This window comes from Hyaena hyaena, unplaced genomic scaffold, assembly GCF_003009895.1.
Source record: "Hyaena hyaena isolate Hyena2069 unplaced genomic scaffold, ASM300989v1 scaffold_98, whole genome shotgun sequence".
Classification (NCBI taxonomy): Eukaryota; Metazoa; Chordata; class Mammalia; order Carnivora; family Hyaenidae; genus Hyaena; species Hyaena hyaena.
In genome coordinates, this window is record NW_024080730.1 from 241447 (window position 1) to 259692 (window position 18246).

General features: G+C 56.8%; 1 protein-coding gene across 1 annotated transcript; it reads left to right on the plus strand.

The window, feature by feature from the left end:
* Positions 1-270: 270 nt before the first annotated feature.
* Positions 271-11815, plus strand: RHOD (ras homolog family member D). The gene is made up of 5 exons (XM_039235521.1): positions 271-432; positions 4952-5039; positions 6050-6159; positions 8467-8601; positions 9175-11815. Exons 1-5 carry the CDS (start codon positions 301-303, stop codon positions 9340-9342), a joined length of 633 nt encoding a protein of 210 aa, XP_039091452.1. The 5' UTR covers positions 271-300; the 3' UTR covers positions 9343-11815.
* The last annotated feature ends 6431 nt before the right edge of the window (positions 11816-18246 follow it).

Below are 18246 nucleotides of genomic sequence, written 5' to 3' on the forward strand. Positions count from 1 at the left end.
GTCCGCACGCCCCCCACCCACACACTGTCCAGCTGCTTGTCTGCTCCGCATCAGCCCCGGGTGCCCTCCCGAGGACGGAGGCAGACTGGGGCCTGGGGCCCCCCCACCCCCCCCTACCGTGCGGCCCCGGCACCACCCGCCCTCCGGCCCGCGCGCACGCCCCGCCTCCGGGCTCTCACCTGGCCCCGCGCCCCCGCCCCCGGCCGCGCGGCGCGCACTTCCTCCCACCGCCCCGCCCCTTCCACATTCCTGCCCCGCCGGCCTCCCGCGCGCCGCGCGCCCAGGCCCCGCCGGCCCGCGATGAAGGCCGCGCAGCCCGCGGACGCCGAGGCGCCGCCGGGCGCGCGGTCGGTCAAGGTGGTGCTGGTGGGCGACGGCGGCTGCGGGAAGACGTCGCTGCTGATGGTCTTCGCTGAGGGGGCCTTCCCGGAGGTGAGTGCCAGCCCCCAACGCGCCCGCTGCGGCCCCCCCAACCCCGGCCTCCCGAGGGGTCTCCCGGCAGAGTGTGAGCGCAGAGGCATCTCTCGCTCCGCCGTCCGCAGTGAGGGCCTCCGTGGTATCGTCTGTAAAGTGGCAAGAACGGCACCTGCCTGGGAGAGGTGTCACTGGGACAGACTTGGGCAACCTGGGTACCCAGCAGATCCTAAGAGAGCACTGGGTAGCACGGCGTGGCCCAGAGGGACCGAGGACCCTGGAGCCACGCTTGCCTGGGTTCGAATTATGACTTGGCCACTTAAAGCTGTGCGCCCTTGGGCTAGTCCCCTACCCTCTCTGTGCCTGTTTTCTCAAGCACATCAGAGGAATAAGGATGGTGCCCACCTTCCAGGGTCACTGTGAAGAGTGACTTAGTACAGGTCAAGGGCTCAGCTCTGAGCCTGCAACCGGAAGGACTCACTGAAAGTCGGCAAATGTCATCTCTTCCCTACCAACTCTTGCCTGTACAATGGACATCCCGTGGGCTCTGTCTCGGAGAGTCAGAACATACCAGACTCAGGTCGGACAGCTTGTTTGGCACCTCAGCTGTTCTCTAACAAACCGTGTGGCCCTCAGTAACTTGCTTAGCCTCTCTGAGCCTCTGTTTCCTCGCACAATCTCATAGGGAGTGCTGGTGAGGCGGAATTAGGGTAAGGCCAGAGACAGCCCGTGTGTGCCTGGCATGTGCTGGACGCGCCAGGCACATTGGCCATCAGTCAACTAGCGTGCTCGTTGACCGGCGTCCGGACTCACAGGCACCAGGACAGGGGCTGGGCCCAGTCACTGCGCCACCTCTCAGCCCAGTCCCCTGGGGAGTCCGATGGGGGAGGCAGGAGAGGCCGGGCCTGGTAACCGTGTCAGACCTTCCCTTCCACTGTGGCAGCAACGAGCCAACTCTTGCTTTGTGGTTTATGGCGCTGACGTCACCTCCGCTGGCCAGTCACATTTTTAAGTTGTTTTGGACAAGTTTCTGGGCCCCCAGACGCTGCGCATGGGAACCCGACAATTATGGCCTAGCGGGGAGAGTGCCCACGGCGGGCCAGGCCGGCCCGGGTCCAGGAGACTGGCTGGGAGGAGTATCTCGGGCCCTGAGACGTCCTGACGGCCAGGCTCATCCTGATTCCAGAGAGGTTGCGATATGGAAATGGGCATCTGGAAGTTGGTGGAATGGAATGTGTGTTTTGAAGGACAGGCTGGAGCTGGCCAGGAGAAGGGAGGGCATGCTTGCCACCGTGTGGGGGGGGTGGACCTGACCTATCCTCATCTGTTTGGGGACCCCTCTGCCTCCAGGCCCGAGAAAGATCTCTTCTTTTAGGAGAACCACAAGGTCCAAGTGCTGGAAAGGCCTCGTTTTGCAGGTGGGAAAAGTGAAGCCAGAGAGGCAGTCTTGCCTTGGGGAGCCCAGCCGTGGCAAGTCGGGAGGCCAGTTCTCCCCACCCCTGACCAGAACACTCTTCACCGCTGCCAGTACTCTGCCTGCCAGACCAGCCATCCGCCCCTGCCCCTAAACTCCTCCTCCTGGCAGCCCTCCAAGCTATGGGAGCCAGCAGCTAGAAGACTTGGAGTCCCCCAAAGAGCGGAGCGCAGGCTGGGATTTGAAGGGGCCTCGGTGACCCTCGTCTGGCTGTGGCTCAGCCTTGGGGCAGGGGAGCAGAGTAGAGAAAGCTCCTGAGGCAGAGGAAGTCCAGGCTGGGCACCAGCCTCTGCTCATTCCTGGCTGACATTTAGATCGGCAACCATTCCAAAGCGCAGGGGTCCCACGGAAGAGTGGGGAGAGGAGGGGGCAGAGAGCACCAGCCCTGCCTTCCAGAACCAGCTGAGTCCCTCCTGGTCCACACAGGGACTCCCATGGGTGTGAACCCCCTGACTCTTTCCATGACCTATGTTCTCCTGTCTTCTACTGATCCACCTGTCTGTCTGTGAGCCCCATGAGTGCAGATCGAAGCCAGAGTCACCTCTGCCCTAGTCTAGCTCAGGCCTGACCCTGCCATTCTGGCTGAGGACAGCTCAACAGATAAGATTAGGCACTTACTGGTCAGAGTGACCCTGCCTGGGGGTTCAAAGAACACAACAGAAGGTGTAGACAAGTCTCCAGGATGACATCGCACAGTAGGGGGGAGGGTTGTGACAGTTACAAGCCACAGGACCAACCCCCCAGCCACAGGGCCTGGAATGGGACTTTCCTGCCCACTCCAGGCACCAGGGGCTAGAGAGTTGGTGACCTCAGGAGAGGCACGTGACCAGGGACAGAGCCTGACCTCTGGAGCCGGGTCTTTCTGTGTGTTAGCCAGCCGTCCAATGCATTACCCTGGGCGAGTCACTCCCCTGCTCTGTTGTCATCAGGAAAATGGGAATAGTGCCAACTTCCCAAGGTTGTGCGGGTCAGAGACGGTACACGTGGAGGGCCGTGCGTAGTAGATCCCTAGAGAGTGTGCACGACACTGTCACCTCCGCAGGCATTTGCAAAGTACTGTCTCCCAAGAGCTTCGTGGCAGGTTGCCCTCCACGTCAGGTCAGGAGGGGTCCTGCGGGGGGTGAGTGGGCGAGTGGAAGCGGGTGTCGGTGCCCTGGAGGTGACAGGCTGGGGAAGGGCGCACCACCTGGAGGGATGGATGGCAGCTGGCGTGGACGTTGCCCCTGGCGACCAGCTTTCCAACCAGTGGGCATTTATGCTGGGCCTTACCTGCCAGCCAGTCTCCCCTCTCACACGGAAAAGGGATACTCTTCTTTCACCAGTGAGGGGACGGGTCCAAAGTCACACAGCTGGTGAGGGCCAGAGCCGGTCCTACACCAGGAACATCTGATTCCGAAGCCAGTGCTCCTAGCCACCACCAAGTCACACTGTCTCCCTCTAGACAAAGGGCCTGAGGGGAGGGGCCGAGGCCGTGGGGGAGGGGGGTGCTGGGGAAGGGGAGGGGCTGGAGCCCTTGTCTGTAGCTATGAGTAGAGGGACAGGTGGCTAGGATCCAGGCTGGATAGAACATCTGTCCCAGGGTCATCCTCGACTTCCCCATCTGCCCACTCTGGGACTCACCTTTCTCCCCACCCTCCCTCTGTACCTTCCCACGTGGCCTGGAGGACTGCACTGCCCCGCCACTAAGGGGCTGCCCCTCCAGGCAGCCAGAGCCTGACTCAGAATCCAGCGGGCAGGCAGGCTTGAAGTCCTCCTGAGTCACAAGCAGGCGGGGCCCCACCTGGCATTGGACGTGGGGAGGGCAGGGTCTCCCTGTGCCGTGGTCCCACCAGCCGACCCTGAGCACGTGAGTGAGGCTGGGGACCCAAGCCGTAGCTGGGCTAGCATGCCCCTCCAGCAAAGGGCTGTGTTGTGGGAGGGTTTTGAAAACCTCCTCACCTGGGGCGCCTGGGTGGCTCAGTCGGTTAAGCAGCCAACTTCAGCTCAGGTCATGATCTCACCGTTAGTGGGTTCGAGCCCCGCATCGGGTGCTGTGCTGACAGCTCAGAGCCTGGAGGCTGCTTTGAATTCTGTGACTCCCTCTCTCTCTGTCCCTCCTTAGGCTCATACTGTGTCTCTCAAAAATAAATAAATGTTAAAAAATTAAAAAAAAAAAAAAGAAAACTTCCTCACCTGTTGCTCAGACTCTATCTGTAAAAGCTCCCCCTTCTCATTGCTGCATCTTGTCTGGGTACAAAATCCATCGTGTTTCCATTCTTCCAGCCTTATGGAGAGGGAAGGAATGCACTCGGGCTCTTGGTCTGGGGTGGAGGGCCGTGTGGTCTGGGTGACTTCTTCCTGAAGCCCAGCAGAGCAAATAGGAAAGGCACAAACAGCCAGGGTGTGGGAAGGGTTCCAGAAAGGCATCCTGGGGGGAGGTGGCATGGGGCAGCGGCCTTGGCTGGATTTATGAGAGGTCAAGAGGCAAAGCAGGGACCGCCCCCCCCCAAAGCTACAAGCTCCCCAGCGCACACAGTGAGTCTTGTTTATTACTTGTTCCCCAATACTCAGAGCTAGAGAAGGTGCCGATGTTTACTGAATGAATGTACGAATGAATGAATGAACACTCGAACGAACAAATGTAGGTTAATGTCATTCCAGGCGGAGGGGACGGAATGAAGGCAGGCTCAGAAATGGGACAGTCCCTCATCCAGGGGGACAAAGATAAAAATAACAGTAGCTGGCATGTGTAGAGTGCTTGTTTTGTGCCAGGCTTGGCATAGAGCTTCCCCCTGAATCCTTATAGCAGCGCCTGTCGTAGGTCCTTTTAATATTCCCATGTTCCCATCAAGAAGGCCAGGGAGGTCAGTGCCTTGCTGGGGCGTGTGGTCAGGAGGCGGCCGCTTGAGGCCTCACCCCTGCTGGCCACAACCTATTCTGCGAGACTGCCTCCCTCACACTGTCAGACTCCCCCCTCCGGAGCTGGGCTACCTGCGTCCGTGGGCTCTCTCTGGCCTGGGAGGTGGGGTCACCCTGCTTCACAAGCTGTACTCACAGCCTCCACCTTGTCCCCTTCTTCCTCAGAGCTACACCCCCACTGTGTTTGAGCGACTCGCCGTTAATCTGCAAATGAACGGCAAACCCCTGAACCTCCAAATCTGGGACACAGCAGGTGGGTGTGCAGGGCTGAGAGGGGGGAGGGGAGCCCCACATGCCCAGGAGCCAAGCCCTACTCCTTTCCTTCTGAACCAGGGAGGCCAACCAGTCTCCAAGGGACAGGTGTTGGCCGGGATTAGGGTCCCCAGGAACCTGAGCCTTCTCTGCCTCTGCGCCTATGTCTGTGGCCTCCCCCAGCCAGGGTGGCCATCAGTGCCCTGGAGACAAGGGGGAATCCAGAGCTCTTTTCCCTCTGGGGTGAACTGTTCCTGGCCTCCTAGAAATTCCACCTTGGAATTAGCTTCTGTAAGAGCCGCCTGACCTTGGGGCACCTGGGTGGCTCAGTTGGTTAAGCATCTGACTTTAGCTCAGGTCATGATCTCACGGTTCGTGGGTTCCAGCCCCCTCTCTCTCTGACCCTCCCCTGTTCACGCTTGCGCGCTCTCTCTCTCTCTCTCTCTCTCAGAAATAAATAAAAACATTTAAAAAATTTTTTTAAATAAAACATAAAAACAATTAAAAAAAAAAAAGCTGCCTGATCTTTACCTCCCTCCCCCAGTTTCCTGACCTCACCCACATGAGGGTTCAGTCAAATCCACGCCAGAGCTGAAAGCTAACCCCAGGGAAACCCAGCAGCCCCCTTACCACGCACGCATGGGCCAAGGTGCCTTTGCCCAGGGTCTTAGCTGCTTCTTATTCCTCACCCCCGTGCCCAGGCCGAAGCAGGCTTCTGCGGGATGGCCCAGTCCCTGCAGACTGGGCTTCTGCCCTGCCAAACGCTCCTACCAGAACGGGGCTCTCTCAGCAAGTGGTCTCACGCAGGCCAGGGCTGGCACGTCCCACGTGCAAGCCACGGGACCACCACCTTGAGGGAGACGTTCACGTGGAATGGCCCACTAAGCACCAGATTTGTATCGGACCTTGAGGCACCCAGCTGGGCCCTGATCCAGATGCCCCTGTCCGGTGGGATGACCTCCCTGATGTTGGGGGGGATCTGGAGGCAGTGACCACCCCCGCTCTCCCCAGGACAAGTGGACTATGACCGCCTGCGGCCCCTGTTCTACCCTGATGCCAGCGTCCTGCTCCTCTGCTTTGATGTGACCAGCCCACACAGCTTCGATAACATCTTGAACCGGGTAGGTACCAGGGGCTGGTACCTCACAGCCCCCTCACCAGGCCACTCACTCTGCCCCCGCCCTTGACTCAGCAGAACGCCAGAGTGTGGCAGGCCCTGGGCGGCATCGAGGCCGGCACCTTTGGCATATATGTGGGGAAACCGAGGCCCAGAGCGAGGGCAGCAACAGGATCTGGCCTCACATTCCCAGTCTGCTGCTCCTTGCCTGCTCTGTCCTGGACTCAGAATGCTGTGGCTCTTTCCACTGTGACCCTGCCTGAGAACACCGGGTGACTCAGAGGCCCCTGCGTCCCTCCAGCCTGGGCCTGCCCGAGGGTGCATCAATGGTCAGCTTCTAGCGGCTCAGCCCCCTGCTGTGTGACGCTAGCTTTTAGCAGCCTTCCAAGCTGCCCCTCCCGGCTAGGTCGGGGTTCCCAAAGCTTCTCCCTGCTCCCAGGTGTCAGGGATGTGGTCCCTTGAGTTTTTCTGCTCTTGCCCCACCAGGGCCTCCATACTAACTGTGTGCTCCAGAGCTCCTCCGAGCACAGCTGGTGGCAGCATCGGTAACATTAACCACAGCAATGATGCTCATATTTATTGAGAACTTTCCTTATGCCCCGCACTGTGGGGGGCACTTCCACACAATCACTCATTTACTCCGCCTAACAACCTGATGCAGCTGGTAGTCGTGTTGTCCCCAGATTGGATCTGTTGCTCCAAGATACACATCTATTCAAGTGGCAACCTCGATGGGGCGCCTGTGACGCTCAGCTGGTTAAGTGTCTCACCAGCTCATGATCTTGCGGTTCGTGGGTTCAAGCCCCACCTCAGCTCTGTGCTGACAGCTCGGAGCCTGGAGCCTGCTTCGGATTCCGTGTCTCCCTTTCTCCTTGCCCTTCCCCCACTCATGCTCTGTCTCTCTCTCTCTTTCTCTCTCTCTTTCTCCGTTTCTCGCTCTCAAAAAATGAATAAATGTTAAAACAATTTTTTTAAATTTAATAAAAATAAAGTGGCAACCCGGGGTTTGAACCAGGCAGTCTGCTGCACAGTCACTCAGACGCTTTATTGAATATATCTGTGTACCAGGCACTGTTCTAGGTGCTGGGGCCTCCAGGAGAGGTGGTGGTTGGTGGTGGCTGTGACCAGGGTGCCAGCAGGGGGCGGGGTATAGACCCTGTTTGGAAAGCCATCAGGATTTGCAGATTGGACGTAGGTGGGAGAGAGATCTTGACGAGAGCAAGTGGAAGGTGGACTTGCTGTTTCCCCCTGGGAGATGAGAAGGAGCAGGGGGTGGGTGAGGTGGTGGGAGACCCCGTGGAGGGCCAGGTGGACAGGCGGAGGTCTTAGTTGGACTTCCCAGCTGTTTCCAGGAAAGGGCCAGGCCGGGCTGGGCAGGTGCATTTAGGAACTGCTGGTGGGGAAGAGCACTGGGCAGAATGGGGGCCAGGGAGGACCCCTGGAGACCCAAGGAGAAGAACCAAGAGAGCGGGGTCCTAGTGCAAAGCACCACTCAGGTTGTAGAGGAGAGAGAGACCCCTGCCTGGTCCCAGGGCTCAGGTAGGATGGCGGCTGAGGCTTGGCTGTTGGGTTTAGCAAGGTGAAGTCATGGTGGACACCGTTCTCAAGCGCGGTTTTGTGGAGGGCGTTGGGGTCTGGGGAGTCAGCCCAGGACCCCACCAGGGCCCCACCTGGCTCCAGGAGCCAGACGGTTTGATGCCATTACTTTTCCAGAACACAAACTGAGCAGGCATGCACTCCTGGAAACATAAAGCCCTGGTCTCTGGCTTCTAGACTCCCCAGGCCCTGAAGCCTCACATTCCAAAGAGCAGCTGACACAGAACATGAGTGTTCCTCCGACAGGCAAACAGCCGTGCATCCATTTTGTGAGCTGCTTTATTTTTAAAGGATGACTTATTTCCTTATACATCTTACCCATCTGGGAGGTGGACTTGGGAGCCCTTACCTTGCAGAGTGGCAGGATTCCAGACCAGGTGGGAGCAGGGCTCTGGGCTCCAGCCCCTGGACTCAAATCCTGCCACTTCTAGTCGTATGACCAAGACCAAGTTATACAGCCTCTCTGAGCCTCAGTTAGTGCATCTGTACGATGGGCTTGATGACAGAACTTGCTTCACAGGGACTTGGGGGATTGATGATTTTATACACGTGCAGTCTTAGAGCCTAGCTCGGAGTAGTTCTCCCTAAATGTTGGCTGTACTGATTATCACCGCCGGAGTCGGCCAGACGGGAGGGTGGCCCGTCCTCCCCATCTGCGGAGAAGAACAGCAATCCCGATGACTAATACACACCCACACCGCCCCCCTCCCCGCAGTGGTACCCAGAGGTGAACCACTTCTGCAAGGAAGTGCCCATCATTGTCGTGGGCTGCAAGACGGACCTGCGCAAGGACAAGTCGCTGGTGAAGAAGTTGCGGAAAAACAAATTGGAGCCTGTGACCTACCACAGGGTAGGAAACTCAGTCCAGGGGCCCGGTTCTTGGGGCGGGGGGGGGGGGCGGTGGCGGGAGGAAACTTCTGAGTATGCTGATCTGGCGTACGTGTCAGCAGTGCCGGACATCCAGCATACTTAAGCGTGGGTCAGGGCAGAGGTCATCTTGGAACTGCCTGGACTTGGAAATGGTAACTAGAATACTCTAGAAGGTTCTTCCTGTGGAAGAGAGAACGAGTGGTGTGCACATTCAGATAATCCTACCCACCCACTTCACAGATAGGGAACCTGAGGTCTGGAGAAGGACCCGTAGCTCTTCAGCCTGCAGGCCCCGCTCTGCTACATACCTGGGAAGTCGATTAGTTGGTGCCTTGCGAGGCAGGGACCCACCCTGGGGCTGAGGCAGGAAACCCAGTGAGCCCTCGAAAGTGCTCGGTCAGGATGGGGTAGGAGGTCTAGGCGCCCTAGAAAAACTTGCCTTCTCCTTTCGTCCTGGACATTCCCGAGGACGAGCCAGAGGGCTGCGGGGAGGAGGGACCGGAGGCCCCCAAGGCCTCTACCTCCCGGCAGCCCCTTGCACTCTCTCTCTTAGGGCCAGGAGATGGCAAGGTCCGTGGGCGCAGTGGCCTACCTCGAGTGCTCGGCCTTGCTCCAAGAAAACGTCCACGCGGTCTTCCAGGAAGCGGCCAAAGTGGCCCTGAGCAGCCGCAGCCGCAACTTCTGGAGGAGGCTTACCCGGAGCATCTGTGTGCTGACCTGACACCTTGAGGCCTTCCCTGCCCCCAGCACCCTAGCAGCATGGGAAGGAGCGGGGCGCTGACCTTCCTTCCGCCCAGTTGGCTGGGCTGGACCCAGTCACCGGGCTGTGACCACCAAACTGCGCCTCACACAGATGGACAACGTGAAGGCCGGGCACCAGACCGCGGGTCTGTGGTCCCTGGACCGGAGTGTAACCCCCTGAGGCCTGAGGAAGGGGGGTCCAGAGCCCCCCAGCCCTGTGGAGGGCTAGCCCTGGAGTGCCTTACAATGACTGACTACCAGACGCCCCGTCCCAGCCTGGACCGCACATCCGGAAGCAGCCCACATCGCCTGGTTCCGCCTCGCGGCTGTTCCCGGGGCTGCACCTTCAGGGCCTGGGGTTCCCAGCACCCTGGGCCAGAACTCACCCGTTGCCCTTTCCCCCTCCCCCTTCGCCCATCCAGTGGTAACTATGACAACTAAAACAACGTCGCTTATCAGTTACATCATGCCTCTTGCTTTACACACATGTTCCGTAGCAGATCAGAATCCACCACGTGTCGGCACTGGAGTGGAACTACCCGGATCCAACCTGGGCTTTGTCACCTTAGGACCTTGGGCAAATGACTTGAACCCTCTGCGCCTCAGTATCCTCATCTGTGAAATGGGACCAATCACAAATGATGTCATGGAGGCTTTAGATTGAGTAAGGTCCTCGTGAGACACATGCAGAGAGTTTAGCAGGTGCCTGGCACACAGTAAGTGCTCAAGTTCACAAGTATTATTTTTGTTTATGATAAATATATAATATGGCACAGCTGTAATATACATAATACACTCAATGATGTCCTGTTCGTTGTCTCACATGATCACAGGGGCTGGCAATCCAAACCCTGCAGGGCAGACTGGAGACTCAGGTAGTTGATGCTGCAGGGCAGCAGGGTGGCTGCCCAGGCAGGCTTTCTGTGCTGCTGACTTGAGGCAGAATTCCTTCTTCCTCGACAAATCTATCATTTTTCTTAAAGCCTTCAACTGATCGCATGAGGCCCCAGCACACAGAACCAGCCACAAACACATGTCCCTTCAGTTTCATCAGAAGAAGCTCAGGGAGGGGCCACTCCTGCCCCATGAGGGCTCCCGGCTTGGGTTACAGAACCGAGCGGAGGCAGGTGAGATGGTGTTAGGGGCCCAACTCCAAATACCCCACGTGGATTGCAAGCTCCGCTTCAGGATTTGACTTTAAACTACTAGGAATGGGAAATAGCTTTTCCTGGCCTAGATTTCTAGCTTGTTTTTTTCCTTTTCCCTGCCCCCTCCAAGCATACCCCATGCCCAGAATGTTCTTCCATATTCTCCCCTTCTTGCCGTCCTCAAGCCCAGCTCAGAGCACTCTCTTCTCTAATTTCCCAAAACACATGTTCCCGGAGCCCTGATATTTACGTCGTTGTGATGCTTCTCACACTGACTTCTCGCGCCTCTTGTCTTCTTGCACTAGCCCTCGACTTCCGTGAAGTGAGGATCCTCGTTTGCCTCATCTTTTTGTCCCCCAGCCCCTAGCTGAGGATGTGGCGTGGCCTTTCGGCATTGATGAGTGCTCCCTCTCTGGAGTCAGTAGCAGATCTGAGTTCGAATGTCAGGGCTCATTTCCATAGCTATGTGATTTTATGAGAGTCACACTCTGAGCCTCAGTACCCCATCTGGCAAATGGGAGCAATCATATCCGTCCCACAGAGTTGCTGTGGGAAGGAAGTGACAAAATGCTTGTCCGCTGCCCAGCATGGTGCCAGCCAGAAAGGAAAGTACAGGAAGCATGGAGCGAACTGCATGGAGTGTGGCTGGGCTGGGCAATAGCTTCTATACTCGAGGGCAAGATGTTGAACAAGAAGTTAGGAGACCGGTGGGGCATCGGCTCCTTCCCTGAGATAACCAGGACTCCGTCATCTGTTCCTTGACAGCCTGGTCTCTCTCACGAGCTCTCCGGTGTGCCCCGCGCTATGACGAGAGCTGGGGATTAACATTACACAGGGGACCGCGGCTTGTATCCTCAAAGCCGGGTGGGTTTACACATCTGGGAAAGCACAGAGGAGGGGTTCCAACCCCAGCCTGAAGAGGTAGCTGGGAAGTTACCTGGAGAGAAAGCGTGGAAAGAAGACCACAGGTGAGGATGGGGGGGGAGGGGACATGTGTTCTATCACAGTGACCAGAGACATCGAGATGCCGTGTGCAGTTTTGCAGGTCAAGCAGGTCAGAAGGATGTGGGGCTGAGATGATCAACCCAGAGGCGGAGGGAGTGATGTGCTTGGTCCTGGAACGGCCTCAGTCTTCTAACCTGGTAAACACGAGGAATAGGTTCTTGCCTCTTATCTCTTGGCAGTGCTCTCCCAGGAACGAGATGATTAGATAATAAACAGGTTTTGATGGTAACTTTACGTGTCAACTGGACTAGGCGACAGTGCCCACGCATTTGGTCAAACACCAGCCGGGATGCTGCCCCAGAAGGAATTTCTTAGATGTAATTAACATTTAAGTAAGGAGGCTTTGAGTAGAGAGATGACCTTGTGTGTGTTGGGGGGGGGAGGATGTCTCGTCCAATCAGTGGAAGGCCTTAAAAGACCTGTTTCCTGAGGAAGAAGGTCACATGGCCAGAGGTAGGCCTGAAGCTTCACTCAGCAGTCACTGCGTCTCACCCAGAACACGTGCTGCAAGGTTAAGGTCAGTGAAGAACTGCTCTCTGAGCAGAGGGGAAGCCAGACAAGGGGCCGGGAGATGGAGGATACGGTGGTGCGGTGGTGCGCAGAGAAAGGCTTTGGAGCCACCACAGGGGAAGGGGACACGTGCCCCGTTTGACCGGGTCCCTGCAGGGGAGCAGTTGAGTCGGGACCACACATTCACTTTCTCTGCCTCGCCCTGCCCTTGGCTGCTCTCCTTTACTTTCTTGGAGCTCTTCTCCACCCAGCATAGCCATGTCTCCCCCGCTGGGTTGCTCCCCGAGAGCCCAGACTGGGTTTATTGGAATCCACTTGGGCTCTTCCGCAGACACCTGACACTCCAGCCACGTGTGGGAGACCACACCAGGGAGCACCACACTAGGGAGAATCACGGATCAGTACTGTTGCTCAGGCTGTTGGCCCGCCTCGGCATGCCCTTCCTCCTGATCGCTGCCTGTTCGAATCCCCGCTCCGTCCCCAAATCCTTCACCAGCTCAGACGCCACCTTCCCCAGGAAGCCTGTGGACCTGCCAACTTACTCACCCCTCCGCTCGCTGCACACAGCCCAAAGGGTCCATTGTCTTTGCACAGGCCCCTTGGCTCAGGACCTGGGCTTTGCTTCCCTGCCGTGGGAACAGCCTGAAGATGACAGTGCGGTGACGGACGGACGGGGCAGGATGGCTGGGAGGCAGAGGCAGGAGCAGACCAGTTGGGCAGCCACAGACGTCCAGACACCACAGACGGAACAAGCCCGCGCAGGTCAAGGCCGGGTGACTTCTGGCCTGGGAGCCCGCGGCGGCGGCGGCACGGTGGACTGCGGGAAGGGTGGGGACGCTGTGAGGGAAGAACGCGGTCCTCTCCCCTGCGTGGGAAACTTGGAGAAGGCGAACCCCTTCGCCCAGCAGTGGGAGAGGCGGATCCCGCCTGCCAGGCCACCCCACACAGCCATCCCAGGTGTCACAGGAGGGCACAGCAAGTAGCAGCTCTTGGAGATGCCTGGCCCAGGAGCCAGGTTATTACGGGCTGCTCTTCTCCTCCTCGCCCGCCAAGCTCCCCCCCCCCCCCGCCTTTCCTCACAAGCCCGCCCGGCGGGGCAGCGGCCAGACTGGTGGGAGCCAGGGGAAGGCACAGCCCAGAGGCCGGCCGGCCGGGGCCAAGAGCCACAAACCACAGTGTCTTCATTTCTGCACACCGCCTCCTCCACCGGCCTTGGGGTTGCCTGCCTGGAAGGCAAGGGGCAGGGGTGGGGACCCCAAGTCACGTCCTCCAGGACAGGCCACTCCCTGGCATCCCGGGGGTGGGGAGGGTGGGGCACACTCCGTGAGTCACGAAGCTTCCCTCTGCCTGGACCTGGACGGCACCACATCCGGGTGCAGGGAGGGGAGGGTGGCTCCCATCTCACCCCACTTCGGGTCAACCTCTTTGTTTTCTCCAGCCTCCTTCTGCCCTTGGGGGCCCCTCCTTCAGAGGATGAAACCTCATGGACCCCAGGAAGCCACCCCAAAGCCACTGGCTAGGGAAAGCAGGCGGAGGGGCAGAAAGATCAAAAGAGAGCCAGATAGCTGACGGCTCACCCTACGCTTTGAGAGCTGGATATCCAGCTAAATGCTTCTGTTTAAACAGGTCGGATTTGGCCCGACCCTCCAAGGGGAGGCAGGAGAATGGGCTGGAATTTCCTCAGAGCTCACATCTGCAGAAACATGAGGACTGGACCAGTGCTAATCTCAGGGCAGACGCTTGATGCGTTTGATTAGGAAATTCCTATTGGTTATCTACCCCGTGCAGTCCCTATTCTAGACATTGAACACCAAGCAGGGGGTATGGGAGCGAGCAGGACGGGGTCCTTGCCTTCTCAGCCGCCATTCTCCATCCTCCGTGGGACCTCCAATGTGGACACAAGCAGCGCAGGAGGGAGCTGCTCCTGCCATTGAGATAAACAGGAGGGGAGATGGGGATTGGGGGGGTGGGGGTTGTTGCGAAGGAAAGACTCACACACACAGAGCTCACACCCACACCCATAAATCAGAAACAGGGTTGTTGTAGGACCCGTGCCCCTGTCTGCCCATCAGAAGAGCATCCCAGAGTCCTGGCTGTGCGGGTAACATTCTGCACATCCTACCTCATTCGGGCCTCACGATACCCTCATTTTATAGAGGAGGAAACAGTTTCAGAAAGCTAAAGGGTGGGACCAAAAGCAGTGAGTGGTAGAGCTGGGCTCTTGGACTCCCAGCCCTGGCTCCTGACCTCCCCTGGGCACCGGCCAGGCGGCTGGGTCTTGACCAGCAGAGGGCAGCAGGGCCCACAGAGAGGAGCCTTTTCCTAGGAAAGGGGAGGCTGGCAGGTGTACCACAAAGGGTACCCTCCCACCGCCACCCCGCCTGGGTCACTATGGGGCACCACACCACTCCCACAAGCTGCCACCTGCTAGCCATGCCCATCCCAACATTTTACTTAAGAAAAAACAGGCTCAGAGTGGCCAAGTGACTTGACCATTTGGCAGGCTGGACAGATGTAGAATGAAAACGATGCTGTCCAGAGTCGGCTGCGGTGCTAGCGTCAGAACCTGGGATTAGGATCCCAGCCCACAGGATTGCAGCGCGTGGGCTGGAGTGAGATCAAAGGATATATCCTGGCAGAACAGTTTTTTTTTTGGGGGGGGGGGCGCTGTAACCCAGGCTTGCTTAATTTCCTCTGTGCTATACCTGGGGAGGCAGGTGAGGTCTTGGTCCCTCATTTCCTCTCTCTTGACCCCACCCCAGAATTTATAACATAGTTGTGGGAGATTATCAAAATACTTGAGGATGTCAAGGAACCGCAAGGGAGGGCTTCCAGAAAGTAGGGCACTGTGGGCTGGCACCTGGGAGGCACACCCCCACGGGGCCAAAACTATCCTGGGGGGCTAATAGGAGGAGGGAAGGGGAGGATCTGGAGGACACAGGCGGGGTGGGGAGGGTTCCTTTCTGCCGGAGACCCAGATCCTGTGACGAGGGCAGGAGGGTGCTGCGAAAGATCCGCAGAGTTGAATACATCTCCCAGTGTTCCCACCAGCTGAAGGCACTGAGTCATGTGACAAGGGGCTGCTTCCACAGCACAGGTGAGGTCCTTCAGCTCTTCCCTCTGGCCTCCCAACTGCAGACCCCCTGGGCTCTCCAGCTGTTTTTAACCTCCCCACCCCAACTCTTCCCCCAAAATTAAAAAGAGTGCTTTAGCGGTCAAGTGCCTAGATTCATCGTGTGCAGCTTCCCTTTACCTCTCCTATATCCCTGCCCCCACCCCAGGCCGAGGTCCACCCTGACCGCAGCGTGGAGGGATGGACAGAAATGCCCCATCACTCCAGAGGTGACCTACCAGACGCATCATGAAGAGCTTCTCTTTCCCGGCTCTCTGTCCCCCTCCCTCCCGCTCCTCCCTAACTAGCTCTTGACTGTGTCCTACTTGTTGCATTTGTTTGTTTTGCTTGCCTATTCAGCCATTCACTCCACAATTCTTTCCGGGGCATCTCCCAGCCTGGTACCCGTCCCCCTCCCTGGTTTCTTAAGTCTCTGTGCAGCCTGTCTGGGAGGCAGCACCCCTCTCTTTATGGAAGCTGGACCACCCACTGGATCCTCACTGGTCCTTAACCTTAACCACCAATGTCAACTCCTCCTGCTGTCCCCCACACTTGAGACTTCGAATCTGGAGGAAGAGACAAAGAGGAACATTTACAATCATTCTGGTGACATGGGCAGTATTCTTTTCCTAATAAATATACCTACTATATATATATATTGCATATATGCAAATATAGTAGGTATATTTGCATATATATGCATATGCATATATATTGACTCATTCAATCCTTATAACCACCATACAAGGTATAGTTGTCTACAGCTCTACTTTACAGATGAGGAAACTGAGGGGCAGAGAAGTTAGGAAACCTGGCTTGCCCAACCTGGGTCACCTAGGCACCCCACTAATGTCTCTTTTCTGTTCCAAGAGCCAACCCAGGATCGCAAGGTGCAGGTAGGTGAATATCATTTTTAGCGGCTGCATATTATTTCTCTAGTGAATATTCTAGCAAGTTTTTTTTTTAAATACCTATTGGCTGTTGTACACTTATTTGCATTGTTTCTAGTTTTACAAATAAGAAATCTTATTTCATAAGGAATGAAAAGAAGCTTATTCAAAAACAAGCACCGGTTCACACCTGGGTTTTGGCGCCAAACGAAACAAATAAAGCGATATTTCATAGTAGCGCTCATGGTCAGTACTGTGCCTATTACCTGCTTGATGGCCCCACCCCTCCTCCACACACACCCTGGTGTTCAGATAAGGAAAAAGTTTAGGGGACTCACCCGCGGTCACACGGGGCTGCCTGGACGCAGGCTCGGCTCCTCCTGCCCCTAAATCCTGACTGGAGTGACTGGCGGTTCTCCAATAGAAACTCTCTACGGAAGTGCTCATATGGCTCTTATCCAGAATTGTTAAAGGGAGTCCAGGACACCGAGAGTCCAGCAAACTAGAGAAGAAAGATTTTAGAGAAGGAAAACCTCCGGCTTTTTCCATCTGGTTTCGGATACGTTGATTTATTGTCAGATCAAGATCAGTAAACGTGTGGGTGGGGATTTGGCTTCCTCTTCTGTAAAGTGGTGGCAGTGCCTCCCTGGCTCGCAGCCTTGACAGTCATAAGAGGTCATGTACGGGAGGACTTCACATGGCACCCAGTGAGTGCCCAGCAGATGGGAGCCCAGTGGGTGTTCCAGGGGGGCCACTCTGTCATTAGTGAGCCAGAGAGCCAGCCCAGCGGGCGCTTCTGCAGATCTTCCAGCAGCTGCTGAAGGGCCTCTGGGGGCCAGGGAGGGCACGAGGGGAGTGGTGCTCCTCACCTCCGACCGCTCCAGTCCTGAAGGACGTTTTAGGACTTACCTCAAGCATCCCCTCTGGCGGGTCTATTCTCTACCAGCTCACTTACAGTAACAAGGTGAGTGCTCTTAACATAGATGCAGAAAGTACAAGACTCTCAGAGACTTGAACCCAGGAAACCCAAGATCTAAACCCGTACACCTCGCTGCCCCCCCCCCCCCGCTTCCCCTAGAGGCCTTCCAGGTCCTCTCCTGTCCCGTTGAGCATCCTGCCCCTGAACTCCTTAGCTCTAATGGCCAGGTCCCGTGCTCCGCCACCCGACAGAGAGATGGAGGGAGCACTTGGGGCAGGCAAATCAGGTGCCCCACAGAAGAAAAAGAAGAAGGGGAAGGCAGGAAAGAAGGTAGGGATGGGGGCGCCTCGGTGGCGGCTCGGTAAGTTAAGCATCTGACTCTTGATTTCAGCTCAGGTCATGATCTCATGGTTCGTGGGTTCGAGCCCCTCACTGGGCTCAGTGCTGACAACTTAGAGCCTGCTTGAGATTCTCTCTCTTTCCCTCTCTGCCCCTCCCCTGCTCACTCGCGCTCTCTCTCTCTCTCAAATAAACTTTTATTTTATTTTATTTTATTTTTTAAATGTTTTATTTATTTCTAGGAGAGAGAGAGAGACAGCGTGAGCAGGGGAGGGTCAGAGAGAGAGGGAGTCACAGACTGAAACAGGCTCCAGGCTCTGAGCTGGCAGTCAGCACAGAGCCCGACGCGGGGCTCGAACCCACGAACCACGAGATCATGACCTGAGTGAAAGTCAGACGCTTATCTGACTAAGCCACCCAGGCGCCCCTCAAATAAACTTTTAAAAAGGTAGGGACGAGGGGCGCCTGGATGGCTCAGTCGGTTAAGCATCCGACTTCTGCTCAGGTCATGATCTCATAGTTTGTGAGTGTGAGGCCCCGCATAAGACTCTGCATTGACAGCACAGAGCTTGCTTGGGATTCTGTCTGTCCCCTTCTCTCTCTGCCCCTCCCCTGCTTGCTCGTGCCTGCAAGCTCGCTCACTCGCTCTCTCTCTCTCTCTCTCCCCTCCTCAAAAATAAATAAATAAACATAAAAATAATTTTTTTAGAGACACCTGGGTGGCTCAGTCGGTTGAACGGTTGAGCGTCTGACTCTTGATTTTGGCTCAGGTCGTGATCTCACGGTTGGTGAGTTTGGTTTGAGCCCCACATTGGGCTCCACACTGACGGAGCAGAGCCTGCTTGGGATTCTGTTTCTTTTTCTCTCTCTGCCCCTTCCCTGATTGTGCTGGCTCTCTCTCTCTCTCAAAATAAATAAATAAACTTAAAATTTTTTTTTAATTTAAAATTTTTTAAAATTT